The sequence below is a fragment of the Tachysurus vachellii genome, chromosome 10, assembly GCF_030014155.1.
Source record: "Tachysurus vachellii isolate PV-2020 chromosome 10, HZAU_Pvac_v1, whole genome shotgun sequence".
Taxonomy (NCBI): domain Eukaryota; kingdom Metazoa; phylum Chordata; class Actinopteri; order Siluriformes; family Bagridae; genus Tachysurus; species Tachysurus vachellii.
The window spans coordinates 5,879,919-5,896,848 of record NC_083469.1 but is presented as its reverse complement, the minus strand read 5'-3'; the positions used below and the strand labels follow the sequence as shown (position 1 = coordinate 5,896,848).

At 42.6% G+C, this 16,930-nt stretch overlaps 1 protein-coding gene and 1 long non-coding RNA gene across 2 annotated transcripts in view; both read right to left on the bottom strand.

The window, feature by feature from the left end:
* pdzd8 (PDZ domain containing 8) overlaps positions 1 to 16,930 on the bottom strand; it is a 58,220-nt gene that overhangs the window by 16,289 nt on the left and 25,001 nt on the right. Inside the window, exons 2-3 of the mRNA XM_060879012.1 lie at positions 13,504 to 13,617; positions 10,725 to 10,827 (exon numbers count right to left, since the gene is read on the bottom strand). Coding sequence (XP_060734995.1) covers positions 10,725 to 10,827; positions 13,504 to 13,617 — 217 coding nt within the window. The remainder of the gene's footprint in view (positions 1 to 10,724; positions 10,828 to 13,503; positions 13,618 to 16,930) is intronic.
* The window catches only part of LOC132852757 (uncharacterized), a 14,395-nt gene continuing 11,287 nt past the window's right edge, over positions 13,823 to 16,930 (bottom strand). Inside the window, exon 3 of the long non-coding RNA XR_009649129.1 lies at positions 13,823 to 13,850. This is a non-coding gene — a long non-coding RNA (uncharacterized LOC132852757). The remainder of the gene's footprint in view (positions 13,851 to 16,930) is intronic.

Genomic DNA, 16,930 nt, shown 5'->3' with positions numbered 1-16,930 from the left:
CATCTCTCACTCAAGCTGCAGCATGTACACAACGCCAATCCCAGGTCACCTGATCACGACAAACTTACTGGGATTTAAGTCTTAAAAGTCTTAAAAGTCTTACCGCCTGAATGCTAACATTGAAAACATATGAATACTCACAGCTGCTTGTTCAGTCTATCAATGTGAAGATGGACATGATGCCAAATTTCAAACTTTCTGCAGCACCAAAAACAAACAGACAAAATGATTAATATTCACAATATACAACTGTTGTCTTTTTTCATTAATGACAATAAAAATGATCGGTTTTATTGCCATTTTCTGGGGAACAGGAAGTGCAGAGTCACACCTTTGGGTGTAATAGTACATTAAATCTACACGTTTTAATGCTGAAAAAATAAATCATGTTAACTGATATACCTGCAGCGATTAAACAGATTATTAAAAAAATTATAATAATAAAATAAATAAATAAATGTGCTTGCATATTGTTTATTAAACGGTATTAAATTCCCTAGCGAGTTTAATTCATTAAGAGATTGAAAAGTATACTGTTTACGTGACCACATGAACAATCAGATTAATGCCTGATGATGGTGATGATGAGGATAATAATAATAATAATAATAATATTATTATTAATAATATTATTAATAGATTAATATAAATTATAAATTCCCAAAGAGTGATATTTGATACTATAATCAGATAACTTAGACAGATCCCCAGGTTTCATCCTCTACGGTAACTAAACAAACCTCGAAGCTAACCATGAACAGGAAGTGAATTTGCAGATGGAGGAAGTGTATTAATACGTGTCAGTTTAGGTGTCTGGTCCAAGTCAGACGTGCCACGGTGACTGATGTCATCTCCTGCCCTTTCCTTTTTGGTGCTTAATTTAATCACATGCTCGTCTCCTCCATCTTAATCTGCTCTCCGCGAACACACGAGCGATCACGCACGCATACGATATTCACGCCAGTGCGTTCACAGAGACGACACGAACACACAAAAAACACGCGTTAAATATACAGACAGATGCATCTGATATACCGTATTTTCCGCACTATAAGGCACACCTAAGAGCCTTAAATTTTCTCAAAAATCGGCCGTGCGCCTAATAACCCGGTGCGCCTTATGTGTGCACCGAGTTCCAAAAATCTGTAAAAATGTTGTTGTGCGACTTTGGTAAGCGCTCCGCTTGATTGACTGTCGGATCATTTCCCACTGACACAGGGACGTAATACATACACTACGTACGCTGGCAGCGATAAACCAATCAGAGAACATTACGTAATACGTGCAGTACGTACGCTTACCGCCGCCACGCCTCCGGTAGGTATACTACCGGTATGTTACAAAACAACATTTGTTTCTTCCTAACCATTATGCGCTCCACACTCCAGTCCAGTAGGTGGCGGTAAATGCACCTTAAGTTGGTTTGCCATCTGCCAATTAAAATCAGAAGAAGAAGACAACATTTGTTTGTCTAAGGACCCCCGAAAATGGCACCAGTGAAGAGACATGTTTACGAGGCACAATTCAAACTACAGGCTCTCAGTTACGCAGTTGTAAATGGGAATAGAGCAGCTGCGAAAGATTTCAAAATCAATGAATCTATGGTTCAGAAGTGGAAGAAGCAAGAAAATGAACTGCGCCAAGTTAAGAAGACACAGTAGATGAGGACTTTGATGGATTTTTGGGAGAAGATTGATTAAACAATAATGTGTGTATTGTTAAATAGTAGAATAAAGTTGAACTAAACTCACTGTTTTGCTTCCGTTACCTTTTTTGTAGACCGTATGTTTTAGCATGCGCCTTATAATACGGTGCGCCTTATGTATGGGTTAAGTACAGAAATAAACCCCGTAACTGAGGCTGTGCCTTATAATACGGTGCGCTTTATAGTGCGGAAAATACGGTACATTTTATTCAGGAGTCCAGGATGCTGAATGGACCCAAGCTCTAAAAAGTACATTTGATGTAGACAAAATGAGAAAACAATAGAAAGAGAGAGAAAAAAAACTGATTCGTGATTCGTTTTTTTTCCTCAAATGACCTTCTCTGGGAACGAGGTTGCTGGTGAATGAAGAGATCCACGTTTGAGCTCGAAACCAATTCAAAGGCAGGAACGCAGGTCTCGCTATTGCGCGCTATTTGAATTTTCATGTCGGTGTGCCGCTTTGTGACGGGAGAGATCTCTATTCACCGAGCGTCACACAAAAGCTCGGGTCGTTATGGAGACAAGGATATTAAAAATAAATAAATAAATAAAACATCTAATTTATGTTTGGAGAGCTCCTTTAGCCGTCGATCCTTTTTTAGCGCCCTCATTGTTGCTTTGCCCGGGAAAAGAGTCGAGCGTTCATCTGCATACAGCCGGCGGAGCGAACGAAAGGAAGGAGGAGGACAGGAGGAGGGATGAAGGAAAGAAAGACAGAGTTGTAGGTGGAAAATTAGAGCTGCTGCTATCAGCACTCCAAAGCACTTGACGTTTGTTCGAAAAGGACAGGAGAAGGATGCTTCGTCTCCTTATCGCACTGACATTTAGTTTGTCCGTTTCAAGCCGTCTTAAGCTTCCTTTTGCCAGTCACTTAAAATCAAGTCTTTACCTTCACAGCAAGAGAGCGAAACAAATCTCAGTCGCTTTCTAAAGTGGAGTCTAATCGACAGGTGACATTTAGCTTCAGAAAATGACCGGCAACGTGGAATCACGGAGAAGACGGAGTATAGCGTTACTGCACGGTGAAAATACAGCAAGTCGGAGGTCGCTGGATGAGTGGAGAAGTTCAGCAACAGGCATAAGTAAGGGTACGAGAGCTAATCGATTCTGCCATTTGGAAAAATTTGGAAAAGGGACGATTAATGCTTTAATATGAAATTTAAGTTGAATAGAGTCTCAGGACAACATCCATAGGATTAATACACACACTTAATGGCACAACCATACAGTAACGTTAGACAACCAGACACTAAACCGATCTTGCAGCTTTATTTTGAAACGTGTTTTATCAGGTTCTGATTTCTAACCTATTTCTTATTTCAATCATTCATTCATTTTCTACCGCTTATCCGAACTACCTTGGGTCACGGGGAGCCTGTGCCTGTCTCACCCTGGACTCAACCCATCACAGGGCACACACACACTCATTCACTCACGCAATCACACACTACGGACAATTTTCCAGAGATGCCAATCAACCTACCATGCATGTCTTTGGACCGGGGGAGGAAACCCCCGAGGCACGGGGAGAACATGAAATCTCCACACACACACAAAGTGGAGGCGGGAATCGAACCCCCAATGCTAACCACTAAGCCATCATGCCCCCCTCTTATTTCAATCCAGTTTATTAAATAAGATAAATCATTGTGAGGGCTCCAAAGCTGGGGGTCACTTTTTGTGTGTTTTTGCATGTTCTCCACATGCTTTAGGGGTTTCCTCCGGGCTTTCGGTTTTACTCCCCTAGTCCAAAGACGTGTTGTTAGAGTGTGAGATCTGAGAGGAGTTGCACCCAGGGAGCAGTTGGGGGGGTTCGGTGCCTTGCTCAAGGGCACCTCAGTCGTGGTATTGCCGGCTCGAGACTCGAACCCACAACCTTAGGGTTAGGAGTCAAACTCTCTAACCATTAGGCCACAACTTCCCCGCACAGGATTAAACATGATAGACACAGACATTGCATCATCCTAGGCTTGGCTCCACCCACGTATAGTAGGAGTCTCCAGGGTGTTTGGTGTCAATCGTTCTTCGATCTATATACTCGTCTACTTGCGTGTCACCAAACAGTTAGCAGTACTCCCTCTGCTGCTACAGGCTTGAAGTGTTTGATGAAGAGATCAACAATAGTTAAGAGCTCATGCGAACAGAAAGGGATACACCGATAGGAAAGACGCACTGGTTTCCGACGGGCATTTCGTACTGAATTTCTGAGTTCTTCATACCATGAACTTCAGTGTTGAACCGTAGTCACAGCTCCACCATCAGCATGTCAATCACAGCCAAAAGAACTCAATCAGCGCTCCAGCTGCTTCCTGCCTCCACATCTTTCTCTCCGTTCCGGCAGCAGATCCGAGGCCCCCTGCCTCCACTCGCGCAAGAAGCAATAAAGTGCATAAAAATAAGATTTAGTCTTGGTTCACTTCAGCCTGGATCAAACAATAAAGGGGCAGAGAGAGACCAGCTGCCTGTCGGAGAAATCAGCCATAAACAGCAATCAGCTAAAAATACAGCCGGTTCCTCACACTCACTGAAACTCAGTTACACCAGTTTCATTGCCTCGCACGGCCGGTAGGAACAAAAGGTTTTGACAGTAAATATAGGAATAACTTAAGTGTACCAATTTATATCAAGTACTTCTTACTTCAAACTTACTTTAACTTACTGGGGGGGTTAAAGTTTGGTGGGAAAACAGTTAAAAAAAAAAAACATTAAATAAAGTTGGCAGAAATCGCTGTGTGTGTGTAATTTAATTCAATTTGTATAGCCTTAGAGAAATATTAAGTATAATTTATCCCTATTGAGCACGCCAGAAGCGATGGTGATAAGGGGAAAACTCCCTGAGAAGACATGAAGAATCCGTGAGAGACTTGAGAGGGAACCCGTCCACATCTGGGTGACACTGGAGACTATATGTGACTATAAATAATGTCCTGTCCACAAGTGTATATTTATTGACAGAGAACGTTTTTGGTTCAGGTTTCCTGACGTGTAATACATCACAATGCAAATAATATTTGTTCTGTATAACAAACCAAGACACAAGTGGTAGCCTAGTGGTTAAGTTGTGGTTAAGGTGTTGGGCTACCAATCGGAAGGTTGTGAGTTCGATCCCAGGTCCACCAAGCTGCCACTGTTGTGCCCCTGAGCAAGGCCCTTAACCCTCAATTGCTCAGCTATAAAATAAAAAAAAAATAAAAAAAATAAAAAAAATAATACACAAGCATACATGTGTGTAATGCCAGATAAAGGAAACTGTCCCATAAACATTAAAGATCAATACTTAATGAACCAAAAATGGTGAATACATAAATGCATGCTCTAGACATAATACGTTTTATGTCTCGGTGTGTTTTCTTGGCAATACTGGAGCAGGGCTGTTGATTTATTTCTTTTATGTGTCGTGTGTACGGATGTGTGAGTTTCCGGCCTTGATTAGGTTGGAGCGTGCGTTACGTCAGGAGTGATGTTAACCGAGCTGGACGTTTTAGATAAATAGATCCATCTTCAGCCACTCAGACGTATATAAAACTCACTCAAGCTGACATTCTCCCTGCAGGGCCGACTGGAGCTTCAGCTCCTCCACACTGTAACCAAACACGGCATCTGTCACCTCTAGCGCTGATCCGATAAGCCGAAGAAGGCAAACCATACAGGAACACATTTCATAGGAATCAGGAAACGTATTTAAACCATATGAATCTAATGTAGAAGTCTTAAGGTAATGTTCTGGTGGTTTTGTCTCTTTAAGCGCTCACGAAAAGGTGACAACAACCTGTAGCTTCTTACTGAACTTCTGGGAACTCTGGTCTTTACTGATTTCTCTGGGGAGCTTACATAAAGGTAGAGGTTTATTTAATGTGTATATAAATGTCAGAGAGAGAGAGAGGTACTGGGTATACAATTCAGCTTATAGACTATTAATGTGAACTTTTCAAGCTCTTCTGGTTTGCTGAGTTTGACAATTAAAAGATTTTACCATCATGGGAGGTTTCTAAAGAACATTTCAGCCTGTAAATCAGGGAACACGAGTAATACAGTCATCATGTGTCCCATCATGCACCTAGCCAGCTGTTATATCAGTGCTAAGAGATGGGGAGAGAGAATCAATACACACACACACACACACACACACACACACACACACACAGAGAGAGACAAATAGCCTCAGAGCATCAAACAGCCTCAGAGCAACAAGATCTCCTACAAAGACACAGACCTTCTTACTTAAATAAAACACTCCAACAAACATTGAGTTATTTTGTGTGTCAACATTTATCCCATGTACACATGCTCATGTTTGAAGAAAGTGTGTGTGTGTGTGTGGGGCATCAATCAGCAGTACTTAATGTCACAGCAGCCGCCCAACATTAAAGGTGAAAAGATCACCATCATGGAGCTGGATTCCCACATCACAGTCACGCACATGGTCCAGAATGTTCTCTTGGGTTCTCATCTCTCTCTCTCTCTCTCTTTCTCTCACACACACACACACACACACACACAGACCCCCCACACACACAGAGAGACACAGACCCACACACACACACAGACCCACACACACACACACAGAGACACAGACCCACACACACACACACACACACACACACAGAGACACAGACCCACACACACACACACACACACACAGAGACACAGACCCACACACACACAGAGACACAGACCCACACACACACACAGAGACACAGACAGACAGAGACCCACACACACACATTGTGGGCAACCTGTGGGGGTGTGTAATGTTTGTAGGTTCGGGGGGGCGGGTTAGGGTGTGTATTTTTGAATAAATAGAATACATCTTAAGAGCATCTGAATTTTCAATAGATTTAATCCAAGTATCCGGGATTAATATTCAGATATACGCTTATAAAAGAAAGTAACTCTTTGAAAAGAACAAAAAAACCAAACAAAACCTTACACACACACACACACACAAACCGACTACTGTAAAAAGACAGCATCAGTCACTCATTAAAGCAGCTGTGTAAATACATCCTGTGTGTGTGTGTGTGTGTGTGTGTGTGTGTGAGTAATACAAGCCACATCTATGCTGTAGTAGAAAGAACTCATTTTAAGACCTCTGAATTACAGAGCCAGAATAAGAATATGCTAAGAGTACGTATGTTGCAAATAGTGCGTTGTGTTAAAAGGAGTCGTGTAAGTGTGTGTGTGTGTGTGTGTGTGTGGTGGGGGGGGCTCTTTCAGTACAGCTTAGTCTGCCAAAAGTACCATTTTATCCAATATTAACCCAGTTATTTCTTATAGCAAATTCTACAGAACAAAAAGTTTTAATGCTGTTCGTCTCTCTCTCTCTCTCACACACACACACACACACACAGACGAAGAGAGAAAATAAATGCTGAAGTGTAGAAGATAGACAGAAAGAGTGTGTGTAAGTGAGAGAGAGATAGAGAGAGAAAGAAAGACAGACAGACGGAGAGAGAGAGAGACACAGAGAGAATGAGACAGAGAATGAGACAGAGAGAGAGAGAGAGACAGAAAGAGAGAGAGCGAGAGACAGAGAGAGTGTGTGACCTTTTCCAGATGGTGCATGTTGTAATCCTGTGTTTGAGGTCCTGCTGAGGACTCTGATTCTTCCATTCTGTAAGAGTCTGATAACACACACACACGTGCACGCGCGCACACACACACACACAATCTCATGTGCATCTACGTATAAAAGCTGTAGCTTTCACACCTGGGAGAAAAAAGAAAGACACCTGCACTTGCATACACTCGCATATACATGCAATGCTGTGCCTTTACTGCAGTCAACAACTAAGCTGATGTTTCTCTCTCTCACACACACACACACCCGTAAACATCATGTCATCTTACAGGCTCATTGTCCTTGTTATTACACGCAAAGCGCACGGAAACACACACATTCATGATTGTAATATACACAAAACCCATTGTGATGGTTTTAATTAAGCAGCAAGCAGCCGTGTGTGTGTGTGTGTGTGTGTGTGTGTGTGTGTGTGTGCGCGCACGCACATGTCTGCTTTGTCTATGAGCTCTTCTGGCCCTCACAGTATAACCTGAACAATAATGTTGAATATAAAAATAAATAATCCAATCCAGGTATCCAGGTGTCAGATCTCACAAAATTTCACCACAGACAATCAAACAGTCAGGCGTTCGATTTCAGTGGTGTTGCTGCCCCCTGGTGGACAGAAAAGGCTCAACCTTAACGCCTAAATAAACAATAATACCATCCACATGCAACAAGTAGCTGCAAGTAAAATATGTTGAACTTAAAATCAACACTGAAATTTTTTCATGTGAAATAATAATAATTGTCTTTTTATAAGATCGAATTTGAGCGTGAAATTAAACAGTCAGGAGAACTGGGCGTGGCCTAATAACTAAACATTGTTGATTGTTAAACTAAACTAAATGAAAGCATCGGTTCTGTTTCTACTTGTACAATTTTACTGAATTAGAGTAGAGTACACTCACTGGGTTTGCTGTGTGATTTATAAATCAGACTCTTTACACAACTTCACTTCTCTTTCCCGCCCTCAGATAACCACAGCTTCTGATCGGATCTCAGCATGTCTGGGAGACGTATCATCATGGATGACTGCTCATCAGTTAAAGCTCAATCCTAGCTGTTCATCCCAGGTGATTCATCCCCAGGTCATGATCTTGCTATATCCTTGCACAACGATCTTCTCTCCCTTACAGCTCACAGCTCACAACCTTGGGGTAACCATAAACAATCAACTGTCCTTTTCCTCTCATGTTGCTAATGTGACTCGTTCATGTCGGTTTCTTCTCTACAACATTAGAAGGATTCGGACATTTTTGTCCACACAGTCTTCTCAGGTACTTGTTCAGTCTCTTGTCATTACAAGACTGGATTACTACAACTCACTGCTGGCAGGTCTACCTATGGACGCAATCCGTCCGCTGCAAATGATCCAAAATGCAGCTGCACGGCTTGTTTTCAACCTGCCTAAGTTCTCCACACCACCCCTCTGCTGCGATCCCTCCACTGGCTTCCTGTAGCTGCACACGTCAGATTCAAAACACCGATGCTGGCCTACAAAGCCAAAAACGGACCAGCTCCCTCTTACCTCAAAGCCCTCATCACTCCTCACACTGCACCCCACACCCTCAGATCTACCAGCACTGCTCCACTGGTCCCACCATCTCTCAGGGTAAGAGGCAAGTATACTACAAGACTCTTCTCTGTACTGGCACCGAGGTGGTGGAATGAACTTCCCCTAGAGGTCCGGACAGCCGAGTCACTGGGTATTAACAAGCGGCGGTTGAATATCTACTTATTCAGGAAACACTTCGACTAGCACTTCTTTCCCTGTTTGTTGTATGTGTGTATTAATAAAAAAACACTTTAAACAGTGTTTTAGACTCATGGTATCTTAAGTATGTAACCTAGTGAACCAGAGTAAATGTATCCAATGATAGAGACTTAAGCACTTCTGTAGGCCGCACTGGATAAAGGCGTCTGCCAAATGCTGTAAATGTAAATGTCGTGATAACGCTTGCGTATTTTCTACCTGAGGTAAGCACCGCCCACTTTGGTTCCTCACATGGTAAACGTAACCATAGTTACCGGCCACAACTTTTAGGTCTGGTAACCAACCGATCTGAGGAATTTACTGGAGCCAGTCATCTGGATATGGATTAATGACGTCACGTCATGACTAATTTTGCAAATTGATCAATGATTAATGAACAACAGTGGATAAATACTGAAAAACAAAACCAAGCCATTAAAAATGACATTTCTATGATCACAGGCGCATTTGCTGAGAGAGAGAGCGAGAGAGCGAGAGAGAGCGAGAGAGAGAGCGAGAACATTAATTGCAGTGATTGGTGATCAGTTTTTTCTTCACTGTTTCAGATGAAAAGGCCACTTAATAAACGCTGTAAAACACCCGATTATTGACTCGCTGTTTGGCAGCAAACATCCGAGTTGTAATGTTAAATGAACCAACACTGGTACAAACTGTTAATAAAACAACTTCTGTATTAGCTTTCAAAGTAGCAATGGTGTGATTTAAACAAAATAAAGTACTGTATGATGAGTACATCACTGCTTTCAGTACATTTTTCTATTTTTAAGTTTGTAATAAACAACAACAAAGTGCCGCTTGAATATTTGATTCATTTCAAATTTTTTAAATTAGGATTAGAATGAGGTGTGTGAGAGAGTGTGTGTGAGAGAGTGTGCAAGTGAGTGAGAGTGTGTGCGAGTGTGAGTGAGAGTGCGTGCGAGTGTGAGTGAGAGTGCGTGCAAGTGTGAGTGAGAGTGCGTGCAAGTGTGAGTGAGAGAGTGAGCAAGTGTGAGTGAGAGTGAGAGTGTGTGAGTGAGAGAGTGAGAGAGAGTGAGTGAGAGAGTGAGAGAGAGTGTGAGTGAGAGAGTGAGAGAGCGTGTGAGTGAGAGAGTGAGAGTGCGTGTGAGTGAGAGTGCGTGTGAGTGAGAGTGAGTGAGAGTGAGTGTGCGTGAGAGAGAGAGAGCGTGCGAGTGAGAGAGTGAGAGTGCGTGCGAGTGAGAGAGTGAGAGTGCGTGTGAGTGAGAGAGTGAGAGTGCGTGTATGAAATGACTGTGTAATCAATTCTGTATAATTCACAGGATTTCAAGCAAACACTGATTTTCAAAGGCGTTTACATATATTTTATAATATATATATAGTAATATATATATTAACTATATATATATTTTATAATATATATATAGTTTATAATAATATAACTTATCATCACACATGCAGTAAAACACAGAGCTTCAGCATTCAGGTGAATGACAGAGTATGAAAAAGAAAGAGATGAGTTTCTTAATACACACCATGAACTAGTGTGAGAGAAAGAAAGGGGATGGCAATCGTTTGTGTGTGTTTGTGGGGGGGGGGGGGGGCGGGGTATGTGGGTGGGTGTGTGTATGTGGGTGTGGGTGTGTGTGTGTGTGTGTGGGTGTGTGTGTGTGCGCGCGCGTGTGCATGCGATGCAGATAAGTAACAGGAAGTACGATGTATACCCGTTTGATGGAGCTGCGAGGTTTTTCCTTCCATTCGTGGCTGCTGAGCTCGACAGTGCAGTGGACGTACGTCTCCCGGTCATATGAGCCCAGAATAAACAATCTACAGAGACAGAGAGAGAAACACGTGATTAAACACGTGATTAAATGTCTATTAAGCCTTTAAAAGTACAAGAACATTTGATCTAAACTGAATAAATGATAAATAAATCACCAAGGAATAAAGAGAAAAGCCTGATGTTTGATTTTAATCAGTCATTCAACAATTTTACAGACAAATACTTTTATTTGAGTTCAGTGCACACAAAGTTAAAATTGTCTTGTAGGTGTTTAAATGCCTGTTTTGTTTTTTTTTTGTTTTGTTTTTCCTTTTTAAATCAGCAGTGTGTTCTTGGAGCCACTGAATGTCATGCTGAGCAGCTGGCGCCCTCTAGTGGGAGAAAAACCTTAGCGCACTCATGCTAATATAAATGAATAAAAAAATAAAATACTACCTATTTATTTTGTGAACATCGTTGTTTTATATAAATAAATAAAAACAACAATAGACATTACCAGTAATATAAAATACATATAAAATGTTTTTTTTTAATAACTAATATTTATTGTTTTATTTAAGTTAAATTATCATCCTCCTTATATCAATAATTATTGTAACTATTATTGGTTATTTAAAAGATCTGCTCTGATCACTAAGGCTACAGCATTTGGTATAAAACACACACAGAGAGACAGACAGACAGAGACACACACACACACACACAGAGAGACACACACACACAGAGACAGACAGACACACACAGAGACAGACAGACACACACAGAGACAGACAGACACACACACACACACAGACAGACAGACACACACAGAGACAGACAGACACACACACACAGAGACAGACAGACACACACACACAGAGAGACAGACACACACACACAGACAGAGACACACACACACACAGAGAAAGACAGAGACAGACAGACACACACACACACAGACACACACACAGAGACAGACAGACAGACAGACACACACACAGAGACAGACAGACAGACACACACACACACACACACACACAGAGAGACAGACACACACACACACACACACACACACACACACACACACGAACACACACGCACACACAGAGAGAGACACGTGTATCAGATTTGGTTTTGGCTCATAATAGCTGGACTAACTACATTATTCACAAGCAGGTCTTTTTAAATGGCATGATATTCTATAACCAATTATACACACCAGGCACAGTGGGTGGTGTGTGTGCATGTGGACACTAAATGAGTTTGTTAGAACTTGGACACTGAAAGCCCAGGTGTTACACCGAGCTGAACATTAAAAAAAAAACAGACAACACTAAATCTGCAGTGTGTCCAGGTTAAAGATCTGCTCTGATCATTAGGGCTGCAGCATTTAGTCTGTATTCTTGATCATTCATTGCTTTTAAAATAAACGATAGACAATTTTACAGAAAAGGTGTTCGGAGGATGTGCTCGGAGGAGAGAGAGAAAGTAGAGAAAGGAGAGAGAGAGGAGAGAGAGAGAGAGAGAGAGAGAGAGAGAGAGAGGAGAGAAAGGAGAGAGAGAGAAAGGAGAGAGAAAGGGGAGAGAGGAGAGAGAGAGAGAGAAAGGAGAGAGGAGAGAGAAAGGAGAGAGAGCGAGAGAGAGAGAGGGGAGAGAAAAAGGAGAGAGAGAGAGGGAGAGAGAAAGGAGAGAGAGAGGAGAGAAAGGAGAGAGAGAGAGAGAGAGAGAGGAGAGAAAGGAGAGAGAGAGAGAGAGGGGAGAGAGAAAGGAGAGAGAGAGAGAGGGGAGAGAGGAGAGAGGAGAGAGAGAGAGAGAGAGAGAGGAGAGAGAGAGAGAGAAAGGAGAGAGAGCGAGAGAGAGAGAGAGAGGGGAGAGAAAAAGGAGAGAGAGAGAGGGAGAGAGAGAGGAGAGAAAGGAGAGAGAGAGAGAGAGGAGAGAAAGGAGAGAGAGAGAGGAGAGAGAGAGAGAGAGAGAGAGAGAGAAGAGAAGAGAAAAGAAAGAGAGGAGAGAGGAAGGAGAGAGAGAGAGGAGAGAGGGAAAGGAGAGGAGAGAGGAGAGAGAGAAAGGAGAGGAGAGAGAAAGAGAAAGAAAGGAGAGGAGAGAGAAGAGAGAGAGAGAGAGAGAGAGAGAAAGAGAGGAGAGAGAGAGAGAGAGAGAGAGAGAGAGAGAGAGAGAGAGAGAGAGAGAGAGAGAGAGAGAGAGAGAGAACAGTAATTGCAGTGATTGTTTTTAGAGATTTTATTCAACCAGTGTATTTATTTATTTATTTAAATACCAGCTTGCTTTATGGATGTTCACCAACATTAGCTGATCCATCTTCCATCAATAAATTCCACACTGTCACAGGTAGATTTTAGTAGTTAAAGAGAATACATATGTATTGTGAACTAGGATTGTAAACTAGCTCTGTTCTGCATCCTGAAGTTGTTCCTTACTTGCATCATGACTACGAATACACACAAAAACACACATGGCAACAAGCCTCATCATGGCTGAGTCAGAGCTCTCTCACTGGATTCCTAGCCTGAGTGTTAACTCTCCATCATCTGGGCTCATCATTTATCACTCCGAGTTAGAAGCGCTGTGCGCATCCAGGACATGAGGTCACAAAAACAATCCCATGGTCCTCATGATGATTAGGTGCTGAAGTGTTATGTTCTACATTGTTAAAAGACGGTAATGAGCATGCTCTGTTCTGGTCTTGGTGTCCATTTGTGACCCAGTGTAACCCCTACACTTACCTGCTACATTCAACAAGCGTCACACGGAGGCGTCCCTCCACCAACCGCTCATCCTGGACAGAGAAGTCTGGCTCCGGCGTCGGCTGTACTTGGAAGGGAAAGAACGGTTTGTACCTGCAAAGCAAAGAAAGGCAGGGTCAATCAGAAATCGAGTCATTTCCGTCACACGTTGTCACTTAATATGGCTTAAGCATGTAAGGCTCTGGGTTGTTGATTGGAGGATCAGTGTTCAAGCCACAGCACTGCCAAGCTGCCACTGTTGGGCCCTTAATCAAGGCCCCTTAACCCTCCCTGCTCCAGGGGGCTGTATCATGCCTGACCCTGTGCTCTGACCCCAACCTCTAAAGCTGGGAAGAAAGAATTTCACTGTGCTGTAATGTATATGTGACAAAATAAAGACTTAATCTATTAACAGCTCAAAATATTTTTATCTTGACATCTTCCATTATCTAGCGGGATGTCGGCCAGGTTCTGCATTAGTAATGCTGAAAACCTGCATCTTCTGAAACGTCAGTGTTTTCATACCACTCACACACTCACTCACTCACTCACACACACACTCACACACTCACACACTCACACACTCACACACTCACTCACTCACTCACTCACTCACTCACTCACTCACTCACTCACACACTCACACACTCACACACTCACACACTCACACACTCACACACTCACTCACTCACACACTCACACACTCACACACTCACACACACACACACACACACACACACACACACACACACACACACACACACACACACACACACACACACACACACACACACACACACACACACACACACACACACACACACACACACACACACACACACACACACACACACACACACACACACACACACACACACACACAGGTGAACTTTCCTCAAGTCATTAAAAAAAAAGAAGAAAAACGTTAATATAAAATAACGGATAAAAATTCATACATTTTAATTTATAGTATGATTTAAAATAATGCAAGTGAAATTTAATTAAACCTCCAAAAAAAAAAAAAAAAAAGAAAAATATACAGAAAATACATAACTAGATTTGTAAAGTTCGTCGCGACAAACTTTGATGTTGGCTTTGACGAGGCAAGTATTCGCAAAGGCCGGTGCTTTTTGGAGGCGAGTGGACATAAGGGTCAGTGTTACTTTTGGAGGCAAGTGGACAGAAAGATAGGGTGACAAAACATTTGGAGGCAAGTGGAGAAGAGCATGTGATGTCATCAGAATACACGTGAGGAAGTTCTCCTTATTGTGCTGAGTGTTTTGATATGTCACATGTACATGTTATAAAAAGTTTTTTTGATTTTGCATATCTTGGGGCGGGGCTGCGGCACAACCGGAAGGCCAGTCGGTACACCAGTTTAAAAGTTTGTTCAGAGTATCACCCTAAAGGAGCTGGCCGAGTTTGGTGTAGATAGTTCGAAAGCTTGCCGAGTTATAAACCTCCAAAGTTTATAATGGGAGTCTATGGGAAAAAAGGCCACTTTGAGACCGGTACCGGAAGTACCGGAACTCGGATCGCTTAGAAAAGTCATTGCAACAAACTTCAGACCAGGGTCTACAACATATCTGAATTTGGTGCATGTGGCTCAAAAGCCCTAGGCCGCATTAAATATTATTAATTTTTGTCTAAGCTGAAATAGGAAAACAGAATGTTGGCTTCTACAAAGCTACATAAATATTGATCGGAGGCAGAACTGAATGAATATATTATGAATAATAGTGCAGTTGTGGTTCATTGTCATACATGTTCTGTGCAGAGGGTTTGTCAGGGTCTCTACATCACTACATGCTTCCAAACTCGAGCCAGCTAGCGAGTGGTGAAATATGCGCGTCTCTTCAGACCTCAAGTTCAAGTGTGTATTGTTCTGTCAATCAAACAAGTCACGTTTGAACACTCGAGTTGTCTCATTTCACCGTGTCAGCTATATATGGTTGAAATGACAATAAAAGCTTCTTGGCTTGTGTCCTATGGCTGCACTCAGTGTCTCAGCTCTACACGGTTTTGTGACTATGTCTGCTTCTGTTCCTGCCTGGGGTTTCAGAGTCAGCAGACAGCTTTTACTCTCTACTCTCAAAGCATTATGGGAGCTGTGTGAGTCACGCTGGAGATCCAGGACTTCACCAGAAAAGGCACAGGCTGAAGAATAACGTTTCTAAACCCAGATAGTGAGGGTTTACAGGGTGGAAATATGATCCATGTACGAGTAACTACATCCACCATCACAGAGAGAGAGAGAGAGAGAGAGAGAGAGAGAGAGAGAGAGAGAGAGAGAGAGAGAGAGAGAGAGAGAGAGAGAGAGAGAGAGAGAGAGCCAAAGAGAGAGAGAGAGAGAGAGAGAGAGAGAGACCGAGAGAAAGACAGAGAGAGAGAGAGAGAGACAGAGAGCCAAAGAGAGAGAGAGAGAGAGAGAGAGAGAGACAGAGAGCCAAAGAGAGACAGAGAGACAGAGAGAAAGAGAGACAGAGAAAGAGAGACAGAAAAAAGACAAGACACTAAGATAGAAAGACATGAGAATGAGTGAGAGAAATGAGTGAGAGAAAGAGACAGGTAGATAGGCAGACAATGAGAGAGAGACAGACACAGAGTGAGTAATAGAAATGAGTGAAAAGAAAGAGGGAGAGAACACACTAATCCCCCAACACAATTATCCCACAACACACTAATCCCTAACCCTGAACGCACTAATCCCAACACACTAATCCCTAACCCTGATTGCACAAACCCATAACTAACTAGTCCATAACCCCTAAGACACTAACTGCCAAAGAAACGAACCCCAACAAACTAATCCCCTTTAGACACTAATCCCTTTTACATACCCCCCTAACCCTAACCCTAAGGCACTTATAACCTCTAAAGACACTAACCCCAAAACACTAATCCCCTTTAATCAGTAATCCCCATCCCTAAAGCACACTCGCACCCTTGACACAAACAGACTAAGATGTTAACCCAAACACACAAACAGTAATCCCTAACCACAACGCAATAATCCATAATCTCCAAAGAAACAAACTCGCTAAAACATATTTCCCTAAAATGAAGAATCACAAAACTACTTACTTGTCTTATGCAGCGTGTGTGTGTGGTTTGTCACGCCACGGTGACTAATCATCCAGCACAACCCCTAACTGTGTCTGCCACATGGCATGGCTGCGATTCAAACAAGTGGTGAATCTACTGTATCTGCAGGCGTTCCAGAGTGCAGTGCGGGGCAGCAGAGTATGAGAGCAGTAGGGTAAGAGGGTAAAAGCATGAGTCTTGATTAGAGATAAAGGGAGAGATGTAATTTGGGCAGTAGAGGGCTGTGCGGATCAGCGGTCCAGTGTAAGGCATAGCAACATGAGACACTGGTGAGATATGAGATGGAGTCCAGGTTAGGCCCAGGTTAGGCATATGGTTGCAG